At 28.7% G+C, this 20,740-nt stretch overlaps 5 protein-coding genes across 8 annotated transcripts; 3 read left to right on the plus strand and 2 right to left on the minus strand.

Annotated features, from left to right (window-relative positions):
• Positions 1 to 142: 142 nt before the first annotated feature.
• LOC124423359 (histone-lysine N-methyltransferase PRDM9) lies at positions 143 to 3,076 on the minus strand. Its single transcript, XM_046960982.1, has 4 exons — positions 1,649 to 3,076; positions 1,257 to 1,506; positions 579 to 1,173; positions 143 to 475 (listed from the first exon to the last, which is right to left on the minus strand). Exons 1-4 carry the CDS (start codon positions 1,826 to 1,828, stop codon positions 241 to 243), a joined length of 1,260 nt encoding a protein of 419 aa, XP_046816938.1. The 5' UTR covers positions 1,829 to 3,076; the 3' UTR covers positions 143 to 240.
• A 5,680-nt stretch (positions 3,077 to 8,756) lies between these two features.
• On the plus strand, positions 8,757 to 13,782 carry LOC124423573 (WD repeat-containing protein CG11141). 4 transcript variants are annotated; one of them, XM_046961447.1, is made up of 11 exons: positions 8,757 to 8,916; positions 9,141 to 9,224; positions 9,960 to 10,191; positions 10,275 to 10,430; positions 10,536 to 10,667; positions 10,756 to 10,916; positions 10,999 to 11,134; positions 11,341 to 11,641; positions 11,740 to 11,881; positions 11,971 to 12,827; positions 12,958 to 13,782. In XM_046961447.1, exons 3-11 carry the CDS (start codon positions 9,967 to 9,969, stop codon positions 13,035 to 13,037), a joined length of 2,190 nt encoding a protein of 729 aa, XP_046817403.1. In that variant the 5' UTR covers positions 8,757 to 8,916; positions 9,141 to 9,224; positions 9,960 to 9,966; the 3' UTR covers positions 13,038 to 13,782. The 4 variants fall into 4 exon arrangements, with proteins under 4 accessions (XP_046817403.1, XP_046817402.1, XP_046817400.1 ...); XM_046961446.1 differs by lacking the exons at positions 8,757 to 8,916; positions 9,141 to 9,224 and adding an exon at positions 9,609 to 9,873; XM_046961444.1 differs by lacking the exons at positions 8,757 to 8,916; positions 9,141 to 9,224 and adding an exon at positions 9,609 to 9,864.
• Positions 13,783 to 13,812: 30 nt separating this feature from the next.
• LOC124423574 (ATP synthase subunit O, mitochondrial) lies at positions 13,813 to 15,187 on the minus strand. The gene is made up of 4 exons (XM_046961449.1): positions 15,030 to 15,187; positions 14,772 to 14,816; positions 14,525 to 14,635; positions 13,813 to 14,372 (listed from the first exon to the last, which is right to left on the minus strand). The coding sequence occupies exons 1-4, from the start codon at positions 15,048 to 15,050 to the stop codon at positions 13,926 to 13,928; spliced, it is 624 nt and encodes a 207-aa protein (XP_046817405.1). The 5' UTR covers positions 15,051 to 15,187; the 3' UTR covers positions 13,813 to 13,925.
• Positions 15,188 to 16,232: 1,045 nt separating this feature from the next.
• Positions 16,233 to 17,462, plus strand: LOC124423351 (YEATS domain-containing protein 4). The gene is made up of 4 exons (XM_046960971.1): positions 16,233 to 16,408; positions 16,527 to 16,808; positions 16,891 to 17,071; positions 17,179 to 17,462. The coding sequence occupies exons 1-4, from the start codon at positions 16,361 to 16,363 to the stop codon at positions 17,349 to 17,351; spliced, it is 684 nt and encodes a 227-aa protein (XP_046816927.1). The 5' UTR covers positions 16,233 to 16,360; the 3' UTR covers positions 17,352 to 17,462.
• Positions 17,463 to 17,585: 123 nt separating this feature from the next.
• Positions 17,586 to 20,715, plus strand: LOC124423345 (meiosis-specific with OB domain-containing protein). The gene is made up of 8 exons (XM_046960960.1): positions 17,586 to 17,834; positions 17,924 to 18,055; positions 18,613 to 18,881; positions 18,952 to 19,174; positions 19,265 to 19,381; positions 19,463 to 19,625; positions 19,742 to 19,949; positions 20,420 to 20,715. Exons 1-8 carry the CDS (start codon positions 17,714 to 17,716, stop codon positions 20,603 to 20,605), a joined length of 1,419 nt encoding a protein of 472 aa, XP_046816916.1. The 5' UTR covers positions 17,586 to 17,713; the 3' UTR covers positions 20,606 to 20,715.
• Positions 20,716 to 20,740: the final 25 nt, after the last annotated feature.

Consider the following 20,740-nt stretch of genomic DNA (forward strand, 5'->3'; position numbering starts at 1 on the left):
ATATATGACATGAAAAAACATATTGCTTTCTTGTATAAAATATTACATATTATTAGGCGCATAATATCAAAATTTTAAACTGTCATGGCAGCTTTATGTTTTTTACAATTTTATTTCAATGTTTCTTACGAGAAACATTTTTTAGTGATTTTAAAAATTACTAAAGAATAATAAATAAACAGTGTATAATCGCAGAAAATATCACGAATTAACGAAAAACTTACCGATGGAAAGTTTCGTTTAATCATCCAATTCGTCGTCAGAAGTTTCAGAAGTTGTATCAATGTTATTTTGATGTTTCGACTTTATATGCCTTTCTAAATCTCTTCTTCTTACTAAAATTTTACCGCAAATTTCGCATTTGTATGGTGATTCGGCATCAGCATGTAGTCTCATATGTTTATTCAAATTACTCGGATCTCCGAATGGTCGATGACAATATTTGCAGAACAATGGCTTATATCCGGTATGAGTTCTGAAAAAAGAAAAACAAAAACAAAAACAAAAATTTCTCTCATTACTTGCTCCGTTATTTTTATTATTATATCGTAAAAGAAGATTTAAAATTATCAAGTTACCTGATATGAATTTTCAACCCATATTTCCTGGAATACATCTTTCCACAATATATACAAAGATGACCTTCTTTAGATTTTCCAAGGTTACTGGCAATAGTTTCAATCTCTGCGGCATGAGCAGTCGATTGTCTTTCTAATACGGGCTGTCTCTCATTACTCGCGGTTGGTGGACAAAGATCGGATAAAACGTCGGGTCCATTCATATATGTGTATGGTTTAAATGCCGATGGTCGATTTAACAAATTGTGCCTGATAGAATATATCGAGGCCAACAAGTGTGGTGAAATTTGTCCAGGAGAAGGTTGATTCGAAGATGAAGGAGAGAACTGATTAGATGACGTAGGTGATGGATTTAAGGATCTATGGGAATTTGGAGGCTCGATGAGAATTGGCGAAATTATAGCCGTGGGAGCGGTTAATTGAAATCGGAAAGGTGCTGGAGGACATAAATTTGATAACGAAGAAATTTTCCTCGATAGAAGATTCCACAAATAATTAAGGTCTAACCGGTCACAATCTAAGGATACGTGAAGTTTTAGAGGATTTGGGTATTCGAAAACGGTATGGCATATGTGGCAAATATATCGATCTTGTCCTGCAATAAACAAAGAAGATATTATGAAAAAAATCGAATGATTCGTTGAATTAAGGAATTTTTCTTATCTCTTATCATGTTACCTTGAATATTACGCGGATTTAAAAATGGTATATTTAATACGAGTAAAAGATTTTCTGAGAACCACAAGAATAGTAGTTCACCTGGAGCGATATCTCTGATCGTTTTTATTACTACCCCCTTTTCGCTGGGCATTAGTAATATATTATTGGTGTGGCAATCCGTCGCAAGACTTACTATTTTGAGCCAAGAAGAGGCGTCAATGTGCCTGTCTAAACTGTATAGTCGTCCTTCCGATTCGGCAATTTCAACCTGTAATGATCTTTCAATCTTGATAATTTTTTCTTTTTATCTTGATAATAAATATAATTGTTTTCCTATTTTTTTGATTATAACTTAAGAGAAAAGATCACAAAAAAGGTCACAAAAATGTTGAAAAATCAAAAATACTTACATATTTTATTATCGATGTACATTTTTCAGGAAACTTATTTAACTCGATAATCTCGGTCATAGCATTTTTCCTCAAAAAAGTAACTGCTCTGACGATTGGGAGACGATTTTGTAATGAACTCGATACTCCGAATTTCTCCAGATTCATCATTGAGTTGTCTGATACCATTGGGGGATACATCGTTTTATAAATTAAGTATTATTTAAAAACAATTCAAACTTTGTAATATTCGACCTAAGTTGATGTCGAATACTTTCGGAAATTAATTGATAATTCTATTGGCTTCAAGCACTAAGAATTGCGATCCAAGACCGTAGTAAAAGATTCACAAAAACGTTCTAATATTTTTCGCCACTAAGAACTCTGACTCAAAATTGTTGTGATTTAACAATGAAAAATACTTAGAATTCTATAGATCTTGGTAACCACCAAATGAAGTGAAAATGTCTACTAACTATCAACCGAGTTACGCACGGCCTTTAAATGTCCGGATTGTTAATTTGCCCCCCACTAGTTTTTCCTATGAGTATATGTCTAATTGTATTTAAACGCCCTAGAGGGAGGAGACACCCTCTTCCTATCGCATATCTCGAATTATAGTCCAATAGTGTTACAGAATGGTGGGGGGTGAAGTAAGCTATTCGCTGGGGTTGGTTCGCTTTTGTATTAGTGCAAGGTGTAATGGTACTTCTTGCAAATTCTTAACTCCCACTCTCATCCATGTATATTATTTAAATATATTTATTTATTATTTTAATGCAAAAACGAAAATTGTGTAGCAAGATTTTGACACTTCACAAAACATTTTTATTTTATTTTTTTAAATACTAAGAAAAAATTATTTGGTATAATTATAAACAAAATTTTATCGATAAAATTGATAAAGAAATTAAACTTTCAAATAAACAATTCTTTGTTGAAATGTTGTAACGACGAACGCACTTGTTAAAAGATGCAGACATTTTTTAAAAATTCTTCAAAATATGTTTGTCAAAATCATATGTTCATATAAAATATTTAACTGTGTAATTATAACAATTTATGTATAATATAAACAATTTCATTTGTTTCAACAATTCATGTATTTTAAATAAGTTATTTAATACGTTTTAAGTTTTGTGAAAATGCGATAATCTGGAACAAAGTTTTAGGTTTATACCTGCGCAGATCTTATATTCGTGCTCGCGGTTGCGTGACGCTGAACACTATAAACCCGTAATACCTATATCTTTTCCATCAGCGAAAGACATCTACTTACTATTTCAAAAAGTATTAATTAATAATTGCAACAACCGACAGCAATTGATTTATGATGGAAAAGATTGTTTAATAAGCATTAATGAATGTCGTAGAAATGCCGAAAAAAAGAAAAGATACAAGGTCATTGTAAATAACAATAAAAATAATAGAATCATGATAAAAAATTAATAAAACTAATAAATATTTCTTAAAAAAAGTTTATTTATTTTAAATCATTTCATACTTCTTAACTTAAAGTCCGTTATATGATATTACTCTGAATAATCTCGTCCAAAATACTATTGAAATTTCTTTTTACCTATAATTTCGTCTAGATAATTCGCATGTAGATCGCATATAAAAAAAAATTCTATGAAGGGATGCGAAAGCGAGTGAATCGAGATAAGTGGTAGATCGTTCGGCGAGAAAGAAGATTCGCGATTTGTGGAACGTCAACGGGAGATGGGACACGTTTGATGGGGCTATAAAAGCCTCATGTGAAAGGACATTGTTTGGCTCAGCTGCAATTCGGTCTACGTTCTATCCAGAAAGAAAAGATAGATAGATAGACAAAGAGAGAGAGAGAGAGAGAGAGAGAGAGAGAGAGAGAGAGAGAGAGAGAGCAGGGGATCTGTCGAAAGGTGCATCTGAATCAACGCTTGATTAGGAAATTAAGTGGCTCATTCTTCTTGCACTCTTGCATAGATCTAGCAAGTGCGATATATCAAGGATTTGCTTAATCATCCGGCTAGATCTCGATGGATCTTTTACTCCAATCGGATTTGTCTAGCATTGAAGATGAATATCCAATTCTTTTCTTCCTTCTATTTTTTTTATACTTTCTCTTTTCTCTTTACTTCTATGATTTACTTTAACGATGAAATCATAACTGACATAATAAATCAGCAAATGAAGCTTTATCGAGTTCTTACGATTTAACATTTTCTTGAGATAATAATTTTGTCTAATCTATGAGAAAAGACAAGGTATTATAGTTGGGTATAAAGCTTAGAAAGTTCTACGTAATTACAGGTATTCCCTGCTAATTGCTAGTACTGAGTAGACTTAAAACGTTCGATCTTTAAATGATAAGCCTCGTTAAACAAAGATTAACTAAAGATTTTTATCAAATTTTAACGACGTTTCACAATTACTTTTTAGATTTAAGAACAGACGGATTTAGTCATAGACTACCCTAACAAGGAAAACCAGAAGATGGTGATGGTTCTTTCGTGGTGGTCTTGCAGCCATGGTCCTCGTGATTCATGGTAGGGTGCATGGTACCGTAGCAGGGAATGACACGAGTGTTCACAAGCCGCACCATCCCTTAGATCAACCCCTTGTAAAACCCCCTCTGTATATATGTATATATATATATATATTTTTTTTTTCTTTTTCTCTGGTCTTTCGAAACTCAACCACACAAGCCTTTCGTTCTTTTTCAGAATTTACAACAAGTGTTCAGGATGCATGTTAAAAAATTTTTTCTAATTGTTTATCTATGAAATCTCAAGTGGTTAAAATAAAATTTCTACTTATATCTTCTGTTGGAAAAATATGAAGATGTTTTTTCATAAAACGTAAAATGAAATGAAAAAAAAAAAGAAACAAAAAAAGAAAAGCCAAAAAAACACACATAAGAAAAAAAATATCTCTTCTTATCTCGTTGACAACAATCTTTCTAACTTTTTTCTGTGGTTTATTGGTAAACCTCAAAGTTTACCCGCATCCTACGCAGGGGGTGCTACCCTTGGTCCATCTCTTTCTAAAATCAGGGTGCATTCAGAAAAGCACGAGCCAGCAAGCGAGCAAGTGTTCCTCCGTGACCAATGGGCTCTTCCACGCATGTGTGCGCTTCCCAATGCGATATTAATATCGCGATTATCATCTACCTATTATCGTTACTCTCCTCTCCGTACGATCCTTCAAATAAGCCTACGAAAGACACCCTCTTTTGCTTGTATGCATGGTGCTTCTCGAACGTAGGTACAAGCAATACCATATTTTTCCTATAGATATATATATATATTTGTATGATCGATAATGATTTTATTAAAAAAAAAAAAAAAAAAATTATAAAAAAAACAAGAAAAAGTAAGGTGAGTATTCCTCAATAAAATATATTTATTAATACGTACGTACGTAAAACGATGAATTTGTATGTTTTAATTAATTAAAATAATTTTCTTCGAAGGTATAATAAGAAAAAAAAGAATGGAACATTTTGTAAATACAATTATAAATTAGTCCTTCTATATTATTTTCTCATTTTCGACGATCTACACGTTTTGCATACACTTAAACACGCGATGCAGGAGGTGTGAAAATTAAAGAATCGATTGCTCGATAACGTTGTACGAATACACCCTTCGTCATCGTGGAGACGGAACAAATCTTATTGTTCATCGACCCTTTACGAGAGAACCTATGCGTAGTCCTTACGCAAGGACTATGCGTGGTTACACGGAAACACCGGATGCTGCAGGGTGAATTCTGAATTATAGTTGAGTTTTGCGGGGATGTACTCGTAAAGGTGATTCGTTTCGGCTCTGCAAGTGTCAAAAGTTCCCCTAGTCTAATGATTTTTTTCTAACAATAAGAGACAGTGTGTCTTATGTATTATTAATATTTCCAATCTTTCTCTCTCTCTTTCTCTTTCTTTCTCTCTCTTGCTCTCTCTACATATATATATATATATATATATATGTATATATATGATTTCTCTCGTTAACAAAGCATTCTTTAATAATTTGTCGAGAGGATAGATCGATTACTTCTTCTTAATTAACATAATTTTCTTGATTTTCGAACTCGTACGAATTGATTTCTAATATAAATAAAAAAAAACAAGATTGATTTTGGTAAAGTTAAAAAAAAGAAAGATAAAACAATTCAATTTGCAATTATTTGTAAAATTAGGCATATTTTTTATTAATCGAATGTTAAGCTATTTTCAAATGATCATCGAAAAGGTACTTGTTCGCAGATGAAAAATCAAGTTCTATTTTGGGCACGTGCCGTGAACATATTGCCACTGTTACATAGAAATGAATACCGTGTAACATGACACGTGACCGTCAGATACCCCATAAGCTCTTTGCACATCATTCACAGACTCTATGTGAAGAGAGTTGTATTTAACCATTAGGAGCTATTTACTTGATTTTAACAGTCAATTCATGTGAGGAGAGTATCTATTAGCAAATACGTCAGTTTTTGTTTCAAAAATAGATTCTTATAAGACTATCTGCGAAAAAAAGGAAAAATGAAAAATAAATGTTAAAATTAAGCAAATGTCTTTGAAATTCCAATCGCGAAAAAAAAAAAGAAAAAAAAGAATGTTGTTTTCAGGAAGATGCAGGTGACACGGGTCACATGACATAATAATAATAATAATAATAATAATAATATCGGATCCCTTTTTTCCAAGAGAGATCGAAGATCCGTGGTTCCCTGTTGAAAAGCCAGCCTCCACTGAGTACGACTCACTTGGCACAGGAGTTCTGCGTATATAATACTAGTCGGAGAGCCACCCCATGTGTTTAATTTAATCCAATACAATATGTCCGGTTCACCTTGCTTCTCTTACCGCTGCCGCTGCCGCTATTGCAAAGGGGTGAGTTAAAAAGAGTGGGTGGCTTTTTAAAACCATACTGATCTCGATTCACCGTGAAACCTCATCCTATTATGATCAATTTAACCCTGATTCAATCAGACAGGTTTTTTACTTTTGCGGTGTACCGCAACAAATATGGAAAATGTTTGTCTCTTTTTCATCCTTTTATTTTTCTTTTTTTTTTCTTTTTTTCCTTTCTCTTCGATCTACATTAATTTGAGATCATTGATGCAATGACTTAATTAATTATTTGTAAGAATTGTTACGTAAAATTAATTGAAAATTTTTTCTATTTCTTGGATAATTTGAAAAAATTGAAAATAAAAATAGAAATTTGACTATCTAATCTGATGTAATGATTAAAGATTATCTACAATTTACGAAAACTATCTAGTGATTCAACGGGATTATTTTCTCAAATGAGCAGATTTACAACGTTAATCTCATTGATCTTAATCATACCTCTAAGTAACCACTGTAATATATTCTTCTTTACATTTTCTACTTTAACGTAGACTTCGAAACTTTTTGTCTCTTTATAATTATTGCAATAAATCACAAACGAATCGATAATCTTTATATGAATCTCTGTAATACATATCAGAGAAAATGATCTTAAAGTCGAACAAATTTAAGTACCGAAGTATTTTTAAAGTTTCAGGAATTGATAACAAAACAATTAATCGAGTACAGTTAAATCTGTATCAGAATAAGATAAAGTAGGTAGTGGAGATAGAAAAGGACAGTTATAAGTTCATTCATGAAAAAATGAAGATAGTAAACTATTGAAATTACTATAGAAATAAATCGACTTTCATTGAAGATATATGTCATAGTACATTAGATATCTAAATAAATAACCTGTCAGTTACCGTGTCCTTTTTGTTTATTGCAACTTTAATCCCTATTATATTTTTAAAGGAAATTTTATCTCAACGATAAAAATATTTATGACCTTTGTATGCTGTAAACTATATTTTTGTTACAACCAATATATGTACGTCATTGTTAATCATCTCCTAGAAATATATAATATATATTTATGAAAGTATCAATGGTATATCCATAGATATCTCATTACAAAAATAAAGGAAGATAAAAAATTAATAACTTCGGGTCATTAAATTTGTTTCATATGATAAAAATATTCATTATTTGATCATATATTTATCAATTTTTAGTTTACGAAATTGTAAGATTAAAATAAACATTGTTAGTATCACGTTCGCACAAGACAGATTACTTGTAACATTAAGTACAATTCGTTAAACTTAGACTATTCTATAATTACATATCACCAAAAGAAAAAAAACACGAAAGATAAGCTAATTACGTGTATTTAAGAAAACAAAAGGAAAGTATAACTATAAGCAAGTATATTCAAATACGTCAAAAAAGACCAAGAAACTTTTCTTTTTCCTTTTTTTTCCATTCCTAAATAATTTCGATCAGTGGCAAATATCGCAAGAAAAAAGAAATACGTAATAATATTTAAAAAAAAACATAAAAAATTAAAAATTAAACATTGAAAAACAAAAGTGACATGAACGAGACGAAGGAGAGAAAGAATCGATAATTAATTTTTGATGAAACCATATTCCCTCCTTCGTATTTGTGGCTCTTGTTGTTTGCCATAGGGATAGAGAGCGAGGTGGTGTCCTGTCAGGAGGGATGGGGTGGGGTAGAAACGGAGATGGATTTGTCGTACAGCTGTGTACACTGCTTAATGTAGGAAGCCACCTTCATCTACGAGAGAAAGAGAAAGAGAGAGAGAGAGAGAGAGAGAGAGAAAGAGAGAGAGAGAGAAAACAAGAGAAAAAAAAGAGATTGGACCAGTGCTGGTGAGAAAGTGTCTCTAAATCTAAAGCTAACTAAGATAATTCGAACGAAACGTATGATAAACGACCATGTCAAGATTATGCCCTTTTGAGTACTTAATCAGAGCACATGCGATCTCGTTTAACAATAGAAATTCTATCTGTTTTGTTCTTATATGTATATTATGTATATATGTATATATGTGTGTGTATATATATATGTATATACATGTATATATATAATTATGACCTTCTGATAGTTTCGATACGTATACAGAACATCGAAATAAACTGTTACTTTCTGATGATGTTGTTTCTTTTTCTCCTTCTTTCTTTTCTTGTTTTTCGTTTCATACAATTGTGTACGCTTCATAAATTTCAACGTTAATCAATAATAAGCTACCCGTTAAATAAGATTGTGTGTCTTTCTGGAAGTAACGTCTTGTCCTTATTTCTAATCTTTCTATGTACCTGTTTCTCGACCCTCTGTTATAATATTTCATTCGATCGTTTCTCTTTAACAATAACAAGAGCAAATAAAAGAATCGATTCGAGATCGATAATCGATATCTTTGGAATATCTGTCGGAATTCTTGGTAATTTTGAATTTTTCCTTTGAAACAAAGAACATTATATGCCGAGAATGATATACGGCCGGTGATTTCGCAAATTATTATCCATAATAACATTTTTCCTTATATACCTCGTTCCGTACGATCTTTTCGTTAGGTTTAAATAATTTAAAAAGTTCATTAAATACTTGACCGTGTAAATATAAAAATATTGTTTTTTATTTTCTTTTTTTCTTTTTTTTTTTCAGAGTCAGTTGGGTGTGATAAGATAGCAAACTGGAACGAGTTACATTAATAATCTACTTGCAACGTTATACGTTGTGACTCTCGAGGTATGGTAAAAAATTATTTTACACGTTCTTTCATTTTAATCATCAATTATAATTATAATTTAATCGGATATTAATGAAAAAAATCTTTGAAATATAAACGATACACTCTATTATACGTATTTGTAATTATCAAAGCTCAAATGAGATTGAAGTGTTTTGTTTTAAATTAATGTTAATCTTATATTTCGTATAGCGCATTCTATCGCGCGAATAAAAATATTTTGTTAATTAAAATATATAACATAAAACATCTATATATGGTAATAGTACGCCGAAATATTATTGTACAACTGATGGTAATACAGATTCTGTAAAGTTAAATAGCATAGATGGTCCTGTTACAAATGTGTATATATATATATGTTCACTTTGGTTATGGTTAAGTTGCGCAGACTCGTTATGGCCACATGATAAAAGAGGTGATATGTTGTATGACCAACGTTGCAAGCATCGTGGCGTATTAGACAGATTTGTCAATTAAATACAATGAGTATAATTTATTATACGTGAAAACAATGTGACATTTAACAAATGTTTATTATTATCTTACACTGAAATAGGTAGAAGATGCTAAATCGTTTACAAGGTTGATAATCGTATATGTATTTATTGTAAACATTATCTCGTGTGTCTATTTTACGTAAGCAAAGTAAATGATCCTAATCTATTATAATAAATTCAGTTTTTAATATATATTTTATATAATCCATTCAACTGATTTCTATATAAATTCAGTGGCGCTATGACAACCCCTATGTGCGAAGATGTTGGGCCTTTAAGAGAATGGGCCCCACTTGCTGCGCTTTTACAAAAAATTCCTACTAAAATCCAAAATGGTTTATTCACTTATGATGTTAATTTTACTTGCATCGATGCAGTGCCTGAATTCATAGCTGTAGGAACTAATGTTGGTATTATTTATTGGTACAACAGAGAAATACAAGATCTACAGAAACTGCGATGCGAGGTATAGTAACTAAATTAAAATAACTTTAAAAAGAAATATAGTTATTATAAATAGTAATGATTAAAGTAATGTTATGATTTTAGAGTATAAATTCAAAAATTACCTGTTTACGAGTTATATCAACCGTTGATTATATGGTTGCAGCTGGTAATGAACATGGAGTTGTTACAGTTTTTCAAATACCTAAAAATTTTCCTGACACATTACCTGATTGCATAAAACCAAAACAGATGAAGCAGGTATTATAGAAAAGTTTTACTGTTTGTCTTTTTTTGTTTCATATAATATGATATAAAATATTTCTGCAACAAGTTACAATATTAATATATGTATTGTATTGTAAGATTGAGAAGTACAATATAAGTGGTTTACACAAAGGTGTAGTGACAACAGTTGAATGGTCCAAGAATGGGATGAAGTTATTTAGTGGAGATCAAAATGGTTTAGTGGTACTAACGGAAATTGATTTTTATATGGTATATAATCATAATTAAATTATTAGTAAATATTTATAATATAATGTTTCTCGATGTATTAAATAATATCTATTTAAAACATTTACAGCATCTTTCTAAATCCATTGAATTGTTAAATGAAAAATATTCTATCGTACAGCTGAACTATCAGCAGGGATTATTATTAGTTTCCACAATATTACGTACGATATTAGTAAATAGAAATGAAGGAGGAAAAGTAATACAAGTTGGTCAAAAGGAACGTAAAAAGTTAGTTTCCAATATTATTTTAAATAATAAATAAACACAGTAGATAAAACTAAAGAACTAACAAAAAAATCGTTTAATACAGTTTAGGTAAGTTGGGTGCAGTATTTGGTATCCGCCAAAATCGTCCGCAAGATCTTGTAATTTATGCTAGTAGGCCTGGTTTAAGACTATGGGAAGCAGATCAAAGCGGAACAGTATCTAAAACTCTTATATTTAAGGTACGCTTTATTTTAAGATTTAATTATAAGGAAAATTATATTTAATTGAATTCATAATAAATGTTAATGTGTGAATGTCCAATGAATTATACGGAACATGATAGAAAACATTATTCACGATCATATATTTATATAATTACAAATTATCATTGAGCTTTTTTCTCATTGTTATTAATTTTTATAGTAATTTAAAGTTTGTTTGAAAGGATGCAATTAGGTCTGTCCACACAGAGGTAAAATTATTAAATCCTGCTCCAGAAAGTGCAAAGAGAAACCGTGGAGAGCCAACATTTGGCATAATGTTGCCATTTTGTGAAGATTTATTATTAACATATAGCGATGATATAATATATGTCGTAAATCCACGTACCATTGCTATAACATCTGTTGTAACGGACGTACGTCGAATTACTGATGTCGCTTGTACTAAGGATGAAATATTTATTTTGGAAGGAGACAGAAACATTATACGTATTGCATACTTTCCCGATACTAGTACATTTAAAGGTAAAGTGTTATCATTAGTTATAATTATATGATTGCTATATTCAATTTATAATTTTGTTTACTGTAAAAATTTTTCATAATATTTCCCAATGCAATAGATTCCACATCACCTTTTCCCGAATTAAGTAAGTCAGTTACTGCCGGTATAATGGAACTTACTAATAAACTTAGAGAAACTACCATTATGCCAGCTATTCCATTCCATAAAATTAATCCAACTAATATAATTCAATCTGTGAGGTAAATTTTCCGCTTCTTTGTTTTTATAAATTATTTCCTTTCTATATAAACAATAATCAATAGTTTAACTGAGAGATGAATTGTTTCAGTATTACATCAAATATTAACACTGGTACAGAAACAAATCTTATAGCAGATGCGGAAGAAGCTATGGAAATACCACGTGTCATTCCAATAGACTTGGATACAAGGTTACTAGTGGATATTAATAAAACAACAAAAGATGAGGAAGAAGCAGCTAAAAAAAAAGAAGATGAAAAACAAAATTTAAGAAGACAAATATTCGATAAAATTAGTCAACAAGAATTTGAAGATGTTGTTTTCACGCCAGAAAAAAAAAATAAAAAATTACGTAGCAAGTCACAAAATAGAGATAAACCTCAAGTATTCCCTTGTAACGAGATTTATAAAGCATCTTGTTCTACTAAAAATGAAGTACAAAGCAAGATAACATATTCTTCATATCTGTCAACAAGCATTGATGATGAGTTTATGTTAACATCCAAACGAAATCTGGAATCAATTCAACGAGACGTTGAGAATAAAGAGAAATTATTAGCAGATATTCTTGATCTTGATTTATATAAATATAAAAAGGACACTGATACTACTGATAAAGGAATTGACACTACTAATTTTAATAATCTCATTGATACTGATTCACGTGTTATATGCCTATCAGAATCTTATAATTTTTCTACAGAATTAAACATTTATGAAAAGAGTGAAGATAATCAAGACAGTGATCAAACACTGACTGAATCAGGGGATGATGAAGCCAGCTATCAAACAGAGTTAAAAAAGTTGGAGGATCTTGAAGAATGTAGGAAAGAACTATTACAAAGTAAATTAAAGGATCGAGAATTAATTACTCTGGAAGATTTACAAGATACTCCACATCATTCAGAAGGAACAAACCACTCTGATCTTGAAGCTCAATTCACAGGTAAATGTCATTGATTTCTTATTAATTCAATCATCTATTATATGGACTACAAAATTTTTATTATTATTTTATATTAAAAAAAAAAGAACAGCTTACATTTATTTATCTTGAATTCTTATTATTATTTCAGTATTATCAGAAGAAGTGATAGCATCGGCCATTCTTGAAGATGAAGACTGGGTTGTGATTAAAACACATCCCAAATTGTAAAATAATATTGATTAATATGGATAAAAAAAATTCGTGAAAGGATTTATTTTTTAATTATTTTGCAAAATTAATTTTTAAATAATGCGACCTCCTTGTGTACAACTTTGCATTTATAATAGATCAAGGATAAGGAAGTCACTTATTTTGTATACATGACAAACACGATATAATTACAGACAAATTGTTTCTTTTGTTTTTTTTTTTTTTTTTTTTTTTTTTTGTAATAATGTATTATATATACTTATTTAATTTAATGTTTAAGTTTTAAACTTATGATCTAGTCCTAAATTTCAAATCTTCTTAATCAATTCTTTCAATCTCCTCACTTTATATAGAATTATTTTATAGTATTTTATTATTAAAGATTAAGCACATAACATTTTGTATGTATGTATTATATTTCAGTAATTTTTACGTTGTATTTTACTATTCACGTACTTAGCTACAATACTCTACTCTTTTGAGTTTTTATCAAATTATCATCTATACGATTATAATATAATTTTTCATTTTAAGAAAAATATCATTGTGTATAACACTGATTATTAATTATTTTAAACTATTGCTTGTGATTATTTTCTAAAAAAAAAATATTGGCAATAATTATATTAATGAATTTAAATATCATTATGATTACATGTAAAAAAAGTAAAAATATCTGTAAGCATGTAAACAAGATACTGTTACAAATGATAAAAATACAAGTGTTATATAAAATGTAATAAACCAGACATAATATGATTATTAATTTCTAAAATGAATTATTTTTAAAACGTTTTAATTTTTGATTTATATGTATTTATTTTTCAATTATTTACATTACATTGGTATTCTCCTAAATTGGATTTACGGTTTCTTACTTTGTTGTGAATAATAAGTAAAAAACGTTTAAACTGCAGTCTGAATAATGTCTGAATATTTTTTAATCTTACTAGCAACACTCATATCTACATATTTATCACCGATAGATACAATCATTCCACCGATGATCGATGGATCGACTTTGGAAGTAAGTTTAATAGTTTCACCTTTTTTGAGGAAAGATTTTAGAGCCGATTCTAATTTACCTTTAGTTTCAGCATCTAATGCTTTTGCAGTAGTTACTTCACAAACTACTTCTCCTCTATTCGCAGCCATAATAATTTTATATGAATTAGAAATTTGATTAAATTTTGCAAGTCTACCATTCTCTGCTAATAAAATTAACAAATTCAAAGTAGCTGGATTAAGAGTTATCTTGCTTCCAATAGCCTGAAGTGCATCGGCCTTAAATTTACGCTTTATTGTAGGATCATTTATAAATTCTGCTAATTTAACATCTGTCTTCATCAAACCCTGTTAAGAAAGATATGATAATGTGTATTACAAATAAAATAAATAAATGTTATAAAACAAATAGTAACATATATGAGAATGCATTTCACTTAAACACTTATTCAATGTATGGATTTATTAATAATTTTAACTAAATATTTGTATTTAAATACCTGTAATTTATCTAAATCTTGTTCGATCTTGTCAAGTGATTTTTGTTTGCTTCCAGCAGAGAAAAGCGCAGTAGCATATCTTCCTTCTAAACCGAATAATTGTACTGGTGGCTATGGTGAAATAATAATTTTCATGAATGATTGATAAATATGACAAACACGAAACTTAAATGAGAATAAAAATGATTGTATGTACAAAAAAAATGTAATTATATAATTTTACAATATTGGTTAAAGAAAAATATACCTTCACCAATTGTTGTACAGTAGAAGAGGATGAAAATGATCGAACCTGAAATAATTCTAAATATAATTTCTAAATATAAATATGAAATAATATTATTCTTTCTAAATTTACATTTACATATATTTAAAAAGTACATTTGTAATAAAATTATTAAAATATTTGAATGATTTCAATTTGAAAGAGGTTTGAAAGACTTTTCGAATATTCTCAATTATTTATAAAAAATTATATAATAAGATTAAAATAATAATTACTTACAATTACTCTACTAGCGATCATTTTTACAGATGTTTTATTCGAGACAAAACTAATTCGTCTCTCTTTTACGGATTATATCCATATATTATGTAATATATAGAACGTACAGCACAAGTCAATTTCACAGTACATATCACACCCTACATATCATAACAAAGTCCTCTTCTAGAATTCGCCATTCTGGATATTTCCATGAAAGAAATTCGAAAATTCGACCAATCAGATACAGTTTATAATATTCGTTTACATTGTATTCAATCGTAATTCGCTTTATAATAATAAAATATCAATCTAAATGATCACGATTTTTCATAAAATTTTTATTCATAACAAATATTACAGAATAATATGCAAGAAATAAACATTAATTATATATTTATTTATAATCGATATCAATATCTCGAAATATGTCTCGAAAGTCATGCGAGTTTGCAATAATGACATTATATGAATACTTTAAAAAATTATTTGAGACATAAAAGAATTTTTATAAATCCTAAATTGTTCTGTTTGTATTTACAAAAAAGAGTTATAATGAAATAAAACAGCAATAAACCTACAAACAATAGAAACATTCAATTCGGACATTTTCTAGACGATATATTTATAAGAATTATATTTATAAAAGTTTACTAATTTATGATCTACATAAATATAAGGGAGTATCATTTATACAAATTTAAATATTGTAAAATAAAACATTTATTTATCATTGTAAATCTTATTGTTTTATATTAAAACTTCTTATTTAATTCTTACAAATATGAGATTTATGATCAAGATAGAGATATATATATATATACTTGAAATCGATTGATATGCTGTTATTACTAATATGTATTCTTACTTTTAATGATATGATAATCATATTTTGTATAATTCAATACTTGCGTGCATATAATTGAAAAATTAAAACTCATCGAACTTTTAAGAAATGCAAATTAATAAGCAGTCGTACTAGTTGAATCTAATGTATCAACGTAGAAAGCAACGTATTAGTTCAACGCCGGTTTTCGATAGATGGCTCTCTTAATAGTTGTTCTTATGGTTTTAAATAATTAATTAGCCTTTTAATTATTATTTATTTATTTTTTCATGAACTTATAAGTGTCTTCAAAATTTAAGAGTGTAATTTTAAAGAGAAATCAATTATATTAATTTTATGTAATTTTTTTATTTTGATACAAGTTTATTTTAAAACGATTTATAATATAAAGAAAAATGACAGTTTCAACAAATTCAAGTTGTATAAAAAATAAATAATTAATAATATATTAGATTTAGAAACAGTTAGTTGTTCTTATATAAAATATTATATATTTATCTTTAGAATGGCAAGTACTAATGAATTTGGGCCGGATTCTGGTGGTAGAGTCAAGGTATTTTAGGTTATATTTCAATTATTAGAATAGTCTTAATAGATGTTAAATTTTTAAATATATTAGGATATTTTTGTTACAATATTCAATAAAATTTTAATAATTATTATATACCTAGGGTGTTACCATAGTTAAACCTATAGTTTATGGAAATATTGCTCGTTACTTTGGGAAAAAAAGAGAAGAAGATGGTCATACACATCAGTGGACTGTGTACGTAAAACCATATCATAATGAAGATATGTCAACATATGTTAAGAAAGTACATTTTAAGTTACATGAAAGTTACAATAATCCTAATCGTATTGTGACAAAACCCCCTTACGAATTGACAGAAACAGGTTGGGGAGAATTTGAAATTGTCATTAAAATATATTTTCATGATCCAAATGAACGACCTGTATGTATATACATATATGTTATTGTATAAAATATGAAAGATTTTTAATAAAACTTTTTCTTATTAAATGTTGTTATTTTAGGTCACTATATATCACATATTGAAATTATTTCAATCTACTCCTGAGATACAGCTTGGAAAGAAAAGTTTAGTATCAGAATTTTATGAAGAAATAGTTTTTCAAGATCCTACAGCATTAATGCAGCATTTATTAAATACTACTAGACCTATTACAGTTGGAACTTGGCGACACAATACAGATTGTACGTATAAGATTAAATATTACAATATAGAAATTTAATTGGTAAATTAAATATTCTTCGTATGTATTTAATTTCTGTGATATGTTTATAATACTCTTACCAAATAGTTGAAGTTAAAAAGGAGTCAACGATAAAAGCACTCATAGAAGCTCGTACAAAAATAAGATTACAAGTAATAGAACTAAAAGAAAAATTGACATTGGCTAAAGAAACCATATCTAAATTTAAAGAAGAAATAGCTAAGATTTCCAAGGCAGGTGGAACTTTGTCAGTAACTTGATATTTTTACATATTACTATTATAATTATTGGTTAAGAATAAAGTTAAGTTATGGTTAAGAGTGAAACATATGTAAACAAATAAATAAAAATAAAAAACGTTTGTACATAAATCACTAATTTTTTGTTTGTTTTTTCTTTTTCTAATCAAAAATAAATTTGTTGAACTATGAAGTATAGAGCATTATCAATAATATATTGATTCATATCGAATTTTCGATTATTACATTCGATATGACGCACGAACTTTCTGATTGGTCAATTTTAAAAAGACCGCCATAAATATCTACTCTTCACATGACAATCATATTCGAAAATTCGAGACACAACACGACCGACATAATTATTATGAATTAATATAATCATGTCAGGAATTTGTAAGCAAGTATTACGATCATTGAAACCAGGCGCCGTAAATTCTTTAGTTATTGGAATTATTATTAATAGTTCGAATGTGAGAACATTTGATGCTTCTCGAACAAGATGTACGAATTAGCATTGTTTTTTTTTACGAACATTTTAATGTATTTATTAAATATGACCGTTTAACAATTTTTGAACAAATTTGTTTCAGTTAATAATGGCGAACGTGCAGTTTGGACATTTACATTACGAGATTCCGAAGAAGATTTTATTAATGTAACTGTATGGGGTACAGTGGAATTTGTTAAAAAATTAGTTGCCACTTTTCGGATAGGTACTATAGGTTTGTACAATTCATTATCATTTGATATAAAATATAGTTATAATAATTAATGAGAGGTAGTAAGATATTGTTACTAACGTTCAAGGAAACTTAAACATTGCGATTAGATATTTTATTATTCAAACAATAAGGCAGTATAGATAAGCACCAAGTAAATGGATATGTAATTTTTAAAAAATACTGTTCTTATGGATAATAATAATATTATTTTATTAAGTTTAAGTTAAAAAATTATTTTATAGAAGTCATTTTATATAGTTATTTATTTAATAATTTAATTAATTTATTATATACATTTATTTTTTAATATTATGAATAGATTAAGATATTCATACCAATATTCAAGGAAACTTAAATATTGCTATTAGATATTCAACTATTCTGATAACAAGGCCGTGTAGATAAACACAGTTTGCCGAGTAGGTGCATGCGAATGGTTTTTTAAAAATATGTATACTATATTATATCATAAATTATTTTATTATTATTATTGCATATTATATTACTATTATTATTATCATTATTGCATAATTATACACATTAAAATATTATTACAGTTGAAGTGATAAATGCGAAAATTATAGCTCGACAAGCAGAGGATAGAGACGAAATGTTTGTACCTCTTGTATCAATTCCATATAAATTAATAGTGAACGAAGGTATCGCACTTATACAGAAACACGATGCACCTACACAACATATCTATGAGAAATTATTGACAATACCGACTAGAAGCGTGAAAAGTCTGCAAACTTTAAAATTTCTATTGCATCAAATAGAAAACTTATGCGATCAATACGTCGACATTTTGGTCGTGATTACGTTTGTACGTTATCTTATTTTTTTTTCAAATTCAAAAACAATCTTTCAATCATTATCATTAATATTGAGTTTAGGTAAGCGGAGAGCGTAATATTGTTACACGAGATGGTAGAAAGTTAAAATGTCGCAATTTCGAAGCAACGGATGGGTCAAGCGACTCGTCAATTGTTTTTATACTTTGGGAAAACGAATGGGTAGAAAGAGCAGCTTCATGGCAACCAAAATATACGGTTCTTTTTCTAGCAGACGCTCGTATCATTTTTGATAAATTCAAAAAAAAAATGGTCATAAGTATAGGTCCTATATTACTTTTTCTATTATATTTTCTATATTTCTCATATTATATCATCTAATACATCAACAATATAATATAATTTATTCATTTAGTAAGGAGAACACTGATCATAGAGAATCCCAATATACCAGAGACGGAACTCGTAAGAAAAGCGGTAGATCATTACTGTCGAGATATTCTTTCTACGGATTCTTTTGCAGTACCTAATCGTGAGAATAAATTTTTTCTTTATACTCTTTTGTATAAAATAAGATCAGTGAGATTGTAATTTTACAATCGTAATAAAATAGCCGATACGATCGTCACGGTGATGACTATAGAAGAAATTTCAGAACGATTAAATCAAGGAACAATCGTCAAAGACGGAAGATTACAATTTGCAACTATCTTGAAAGCTATTGTAACCGATATGAATGTAGACGATATTAATCCTGGTTTAATATCAACGAGATGGTATTCTTATTTCTATCAATATAATTTTCTAATAAGTATATAATTATATGCATATATATATATATATATATATATATATATATATATGATGAAAGTAATCATCATTGAATTTACAGTGCTTTATGTAAAAAACCGGTGATTGAAAATCGTGATTCTTGTATGAATTTGGATTGTCCATGTGGCAACGGTACTCGTGCACCATTTAATGCAACGACCATCAATGTGAAAGTAAATTTAAAAGACGATTCTGGATATCTAATTGGTTGTAGATTAAGTGGAGAAGGCGCGGAATGTGCTTTTAATTGCACAGCTGCTGAATTTCAGGTAAAAACTTTATCACAAAATTTTGAATTAGAATTTTACAGAAAAAAAGGGAATCGAACAACAATAACAATAAATTAAAATTCTTTTTTAATTAAAGTGAACATTTAACTGATATAAATATTTTGACGCGATTGATTCTTTTTGTTACCTTCTTATTATTTCAATCGTAACGTATTTGTATTCACATTTAGTTAAAACGTGTATAGAATACGGAGTATAAAGAATACCAAAATAGAAATGGTTAACCGGTTTCCTATATATTACTGATACGTATCGTTACACAGCATATGTATACGCCTATATATATACATACGAGGTCAAGAGGTCTTTTTCATTCATCAGATATGACTGGACACGGCATATTTTTTTTATCTCTTATTATTTTATATCTCAATGTATTTCATGAAATAAAAATTTCGAATGAAATTGGTAATATGATTAATAGATATTTCTATTTATACGATATACAGGCTATGACAGTAGCTCAACGGGCAGATTTAAAATGGAAATATATCTTGGAAAAATGTGACATACGTTTACACGTGTTAGGACCGACGTCCCTCTTCCCTCGTGCTTTATATAATATTTTATCTATTCGACCAATCACCGAAGAAAACATGGAACAAAATCAACCGGATGAAACTCATAACATTTAAAAATATATATAAAAAAATAATACAAGGATATAAGACAAGTAAAAGAGAAGAAGAAAAAAACAAGAAAAAAAAATAAAAGGCAGTTTTAATAAAGAATGTTCTTTTTTTTATTTATTTGTTTTCTTTCTAATACAT

The sequence above is a fragment of the Vespa crabro genome, chromosome 4 (genome assembly GCF_910589235.1).
Source record: "Vespa crabro chromosome 4, iyVesCrab1.2, whole genome shotgun sequence".
Lineage (NCBI taxonomy): Eukaryota > Metazoa > Arthropoda > Insecta > Hymenoptera > Vespidae > Vespa > Vespa crabro.